Here is a 6,186-nt window from a genome sequence, read left to right as displayed (position 1 = left end):
ATATATAAATATAATATAATATATAAATTTTTCAAAAATGTCGATTTTCGATAATTCAAATAATTATACTTTTTTGAGTGACATACTGTATTCGTACTGTATTTTTTTTGTTAGTCCAAAAAAATCAATTTAAAAAATCCTACGAGTTTTTGCTTGAATATTAAATTTAAAATTTGAGAATTTTATATCCAAAGTAGTCATTTTTTGCGAATTTTTCAATAAAATGTCTTTGAAACATTGTAATTAATTGAAAATAAAATATTATTTATTTGATTTATCTGTCTTTGTCTAATTTCAAGATATAAATTTCACACGTTTCGCACGTTTTGAGCTAAAAAAAAATACGCCCATAGATACAGCATGATAAAGTTGCAAGGTTTCACAAATCCTGGTTGTAGCTGGGAAGGTAATCAAAAATAACAATAGCTTACTAGGGTTAATAATCTCGTCTAATCTATCTCATCTTATCCAATGCAATAATGTGAGTGCGTTTGGATCTATGCGTGTGCATAAGATCCAGTTTCATAACTCATGGTTAACTGAGATTCAACTTATTTCTCATCTTTTTCCAATTCTAAAATTAGAAAGAGACAGTGAATAAGTTGAACCTCAGTTACGAGTTAATCGTCAGTTGTGAAACTGGACCTAGGTAATCGACTTGCAACTTTCCCGTTTTCATCATTTCCGGAAACTACTTTGAAACTGTAGACATTCGCGGAGAAATTTTATAGGGGATAATACCGCGCACATTAGTTCGCAGAACATATCAAGTCTCAATCGCAGTTTGAGATTGTTCTGAGATTATCGCAATTATACCTTATCGACATTGGACCTACTCTTTTAGGTTAGAATCCCCGACTCTCTCCCTAAGGGACTCTTTCCTTGCTGCACACAAAATTCCGTAACAGTATGCATAAGGTATAAACTTAAGCCGATAAATTAATCAGGATATGCTTTAGATTACGTAATCAAATGAAAATGAAAATAACAGTAAACTTACTTCGTAACTTCCCAATAAAGTGAATTTCAATCGGTTAAAACTCATCTTATGGATAAGTTTACTGCTATTTCTATTTCCGTTAGAGTACGTAGAACTAAAGCAATATCCTGATTGGTTCATCGATTTAAGTTTGGCTCACGTCTTAAGATTATTGTTATAGAAATTTTGTCTGCGCCAACTTTAACCTGCACCTCGGATCTGCAATAGATTTTTAAGCCTTAAGTCATAAGAAATGGACAAATCATAATAAATTATTCTCCTCGCATTCGACTATAATTTGTCAATTATAGTTTCTTACAGTTTAAGACTTAAAATACCTATTTAGACTTAGACTTATACCTAGTTCAGACTGGACACACCAAACATCCAGCAACAATCAATCAAAGCAAGGCGATATTTACAATGACGTAAAAAATATTGCCTCGCTGATTGGTTCCTGCTCCACTACTTGACGCTTGCTGTGTCAGAACTAGGCATTATGATCTCTATTGTAATTGATCGATTCGCTTATTGCTTAAAATTACAATTTCCTTACTGCTTATCTTATGGCCTTACGTTTTTTTCATGTGCCATGGACACATAAAAAATCTTATATCTTAAGTCTTACATCTTAAATTTTTTTATGTGCCATGGTCTTAGGGCTGCCGCAGACAAAATTTCTGTAACAGTAACCTTAAGCGTGAACTTAAGCCAATGAACTAGTCAGGATTCTGCTTTAGATCTACGTACTCTAACAGAAATAGCAGTAAATTTATCCTATTATAAGGCTTTAAATTCATTCTTTCTTTATTGCGAGGTTATGGATATATATAAATTTACTGTTATTTCTATTTCGATTAGATTATATAAACCTAAAGCAATATCCTGATTGATTCATCGGCTTGAATTCACATCTTAGAGTCACTGTTGCGGAATTTTGTATGCGGCAGCCTTAATCCATCGCAATTCTACAGCTATTTGAAATTTTAACTGTTTGTTGAAAGACTCACGATGGAGACAGAGGATTAAAATAATGAATTGTTTGGTGATAGTTATTTCCGACTGTTGTTAATTTTCGACTTATTAAAAGACTTGGCCAAATAATGAAAAATGTATACAATAATGTGTATAATAATGTGTATAATGGAATTCATAATTTACTCACTCTGTCTTGTATCCTAATATTTTCTTGACCTCTTTTTAAATTGGGAGCTCGGAGAACTTTACTCGTAAGTAATGGTTCCATTATGACGGCAAATTTGGTTCTTCCGTTAGGTTTCCATTTCTGAAAAAGTGTCTTGATCTCATTTCATTTCTCTGCAACAAAAAATTATTTTCATATAACTTTCACAAAAAATTGGATAAATATTTTGTTTATAATTTAAAAAAATGAATAATTCGTTTTCTGTAGTACCCCTTTCTCTCTTTACCAGAATTAGATTCTGGTAAAAATCTGACAAAGATAAATTACCTTATATCATGTTCACATATTCATTCTGTATGAGTATCTCAATTTAGAATACAACAATAATATACGGGTTAATCCATTTTAATCAATACATCCTCCGTCAATAATTCTTCCGAAATTATTAATGATATGAAAAAGTATTTTAGATAAAAGTTCATTGATTTTGAGAGGTATTTTAGTCATGCTGTTTTTCTTCTAGATAAAGATGCCAAAAAAATACGAAGGTGTTCTTCATTTTTTTCAAATGAAGCAATATAATTTTTTTTATTCTGCATTTGAAAGTCAAGATAGAGATATTTAAAAAATCAATAGTTTGTGAGATATTTTATACTTTATTCTGGCACATTTTGACATAAAACATTAAATATTTCGTAAACTATATTTTCTGATATTTCTACCGTAATATTTTTATGTGCAGAATAATTAAAAGGAATCATACTATGTAAAAATACCATATAATTCCATTTGAAAAAGCTGAAGTGACTTTCATATCTTTTTTTGCCTGCACTTAGAAAAAAAATAACATCAAAATATGTCCTCAAAAACGTTCTATTTTCATCTAAAATATTTTTTCATATTATTAATAATTTCAGAGAAAATTGACTGTATTGCTTAAAATGGATTATTATGTATATAGAATAAGGAAAAAGTTTCCGGACCGGTGAAATATCTAATTCATCAAAAACAAAGCATTTTTGATAAAAATGTTTCATATACAAAAATTGTAGAGTTTAAAATTATTTATTTATTATTCTGATCAATTTGATCTTGGGTGGCGTCACTAAGATCAGGTCAAGGTATCACACCGATTTTTCTGAAAATCCTATTTTTTATTCGAAAATGTAATAATCGGTATCAGAAGCTTTTTGAAACAGTATAATAAATTCATTTTCATTAAGTACTTTCCGAGTTATGAAGTTTGAAAGTTACAGTACCACTGGTATTAGTATTATCCGAGGACCAACAACTAAAATGTTGCTTAAAATTATGGTATTGGTATCATATGTTAAGATCAAAGCTATTGAAGGTTGCTCCTGTAATTTTTGTTTTTTTATGTAAAAATGAAAATAAAAAAATAACTTCCAATGGCTTTGATTTTGACAAACGTTATTAAGATCATGAACAACATTCAGGAGGTTTAGTCATCGAACGAATACCTTAGGTAATACAAATGCCAGCAATACTATAATCTTCAAGTCTCATAACTCGCAAAGTACTTAACGAAAATAAACTTTATTGTAGTGTTTTCAAAAGCTCTTGACACCATCTACTAGATTCTAGAATAAAAAATTAATGCTCCATTTTAAACAATCAATGTGATCTTAATCTAATGCTATAAAGTTAAACTGTATCAATTCATATAATCAAATCAGTAAATAGATCATTTTAAACCTACTTTTGTATGAAACATTTATCTCAAAAATGCTTTGTTTTTGAGATATTTTATCGATCCAGGATTTTTTTCCTCATCCAATATATAAGGCGTTTCTAAAAAGTACATTTATTAGAAAGTTATGACAACAATGGAATTCACACTGCTACAAAATCAACATATGACAAATCGATATTCCGGATTTCTTAGATTTACGTAAATCAAATCTCAATAGTAGCGATAATAAACCATATGTGACTTAAGCGAAAATAAGAACAGAGAGAAACTTGAGTGATTATCTCGATCTTTTTCGTATACCAAACCTCATCGGGTGATGTCCATGTATGTGATTCTTTTCCATACTATTACATAAGTTAGACAAGGGTGAATCAATTTTAATTGTTCTTGTCTAATCCACGTAATAATAGCATGAAAATAATAACAACAATTCCTAAGATCATATATATTAGTAAAAAGAAATCCATTATTTTTGCATGAAATTGAATGGAAAAATAATGGCTTTCTTTTTACTACACCTAATATAATGCTTGTCAATTTAATTTGTGACATTATTACAGTAGTTCAGTTGCGTTTTTAAATTCAAAAAATCAATTCGGTATAATTCAAATGACTACATACGTAATATATAAATTCACATGGAAATAAAACAGCTTAAGATTCAGCTTCGATCGTTATAGGTTTTATCTCGTACTTATTGTGTTTTCACATTAGCTTTTTCATGCTGATGCTCGATGCTCATTTTCAGCGTCAAAACAAATCGTGATAAAAATTAACGAATATTAAGCATCAATTTAAATCACGTGACCTCTTTTAACACTAAAAAGCATAGAATATCAGCATGAAAAGGTACCTTTATACAGTTTTAATAAATTGTTTATTATTATTTACAATAATTTCTTTTTTATTTTTAAATGGCACCCCTAGTGCCATTTAAACTACTACAGCGCCCTAGGGCTCAAGCTCCAAAATATAACAACAATGACACTAGCTTTACTTTTTAGTTCCTTAAAAACATAATTTCATAATTCTAAGATCTGTAAAATATGTGGCAAATTGAAATATTAGCAATTCCGATATATTACGTAGAAGTGTAAAATAATTCCTAAAATAATGACATATATTCTTTAGTTGTCAAAAATCACTGCAAGGGCGCTGTTGACAGCAATAGTTGACAGCTAAGCATTTCAGAAATTATTTTATACTTCTACATTGAGATAGATATCTCAATTTATCACATATTTTACAGATTTCAAGATTACAGAAACATTGGGTTTTTAAAAAAAAACTAAAAAAATGAAATACATAAATATGATAGAGAATGCCAATACTCGGCCAAAGTTAAATATTATGAATATATATTCACAATATATATTCTTCATACAAATATATAAATTTAATTAGCTTTAATTATCTCAGACTGTTAAATTAGGGGGATTATTTCATATATATAGGGACATTTCATCTTATCACCTTATTTATATTATTAATGTCTCAGATTGATTGTGGTTAATGTAACGTTTCGACGCACAGTCATATCTGAGATAATTAAATTTAAATTAAGAATATATGTTGTATTCATAACATCTACAACAACTTTGACCGATTATTGGTTCTCTATCATATTTATATCATTTACATGATATAAATACTTATTTTTAAAAAAATGAAACTTTATGTAATTTATTGTATGTAACTTCCCTCTCATCATTTCGAGAGAGCTAAACCTTAATATTTAAGTAAATTATATGATCTATACACGCCTAAATTTTCAATCTTGAATTGCTATGTGGCTGATATTTTTTAGAATAAATTTTTCACAATACTTTAAGACGCTTATCAACATATATACATTAAATTACCTATCAGTTTAATTTGTTACATAACTATTCCAGTTTTAATTAAGATTATGTTTTAAGACAAATTTTAATTGGCGCGCAGTTGGGACAATTTTTATTTATATACAAATTCATTTTAATATATTATTATACACAAATATCAAACTCCAATCAAAAATTCTCTTTTTGAAAACAATAGGTTATCTTAAATTTAATAAGAAATAAACTAATCACAGAAGCGTACTAATATCTTACGACATTAAAACAATTTTGAAATCAGAAAAAATTATGAATACTATCTAATGACTGAAGATTGAATAAATAAAAATTATGTCACAAATAGGTTAAAAATACAAAAAGTAATTGTAAAGTTCGTTAATATTACCAAAAAAAAAAATAGTAACGCAGTTACCAATGAGGCAAAAAAAGGCAACAAAATGTAATTTGTAACTATAAATTCGTTATAAATAAGAAGTTATTTTCATTTCCTGTATGTATGTATGTATGTATG

The 6,186-nt window shown here is 28.4% G+C and overlaps 1 protein-coding gene across 4 annotated transcripts in view; it reads right to left on the bottom strand.

The window, feature by feature from the left end:
• The window catches only part of LOC108693230 (mitogen-activated protein kinase-binding protein 1), a 49,833-nt gene that overhangs the window by 41,229 nt on the left and 2,418 nt on the right, over positions 1–6,186 (bottom strand). For all 4 annotated transcript variants that reach the window (XM_018202055.1, XM_018202058.1, XM_018202059.1 and 1 more), the window contains exon 2: positions 2,145–2,296. In XM_018202055.1, the coding sequence (XP_018057544.1) occupies positions 2,145–2,225 (81 nt within the window). In that variant the 5' untranslated portion in view covers positions 2,226–2,296. The remainder of the gene's footprint in view (positions 1–2,144; positions 2,297–6,186) is intronic.

This window comes from Atta colombica, unplaced genomic scaffold (genome assembly GCF_001594045.1).
Source record: "Atta colombica isolate Treedump-2 unplaced genomic scaffold, Acol1.0 scaffold89, whole genome shotgun sequence".
In the NCBI taxonomy this organism is placed as follows: Eukaryota; Metazoa; Arthropoda; class Insecta; order Hymenoptera; family Formicidae; genus Atta; species Atta colombica.
This window is presented reverse-complemented; position numbering and strand designations above follow the sequence as displayed.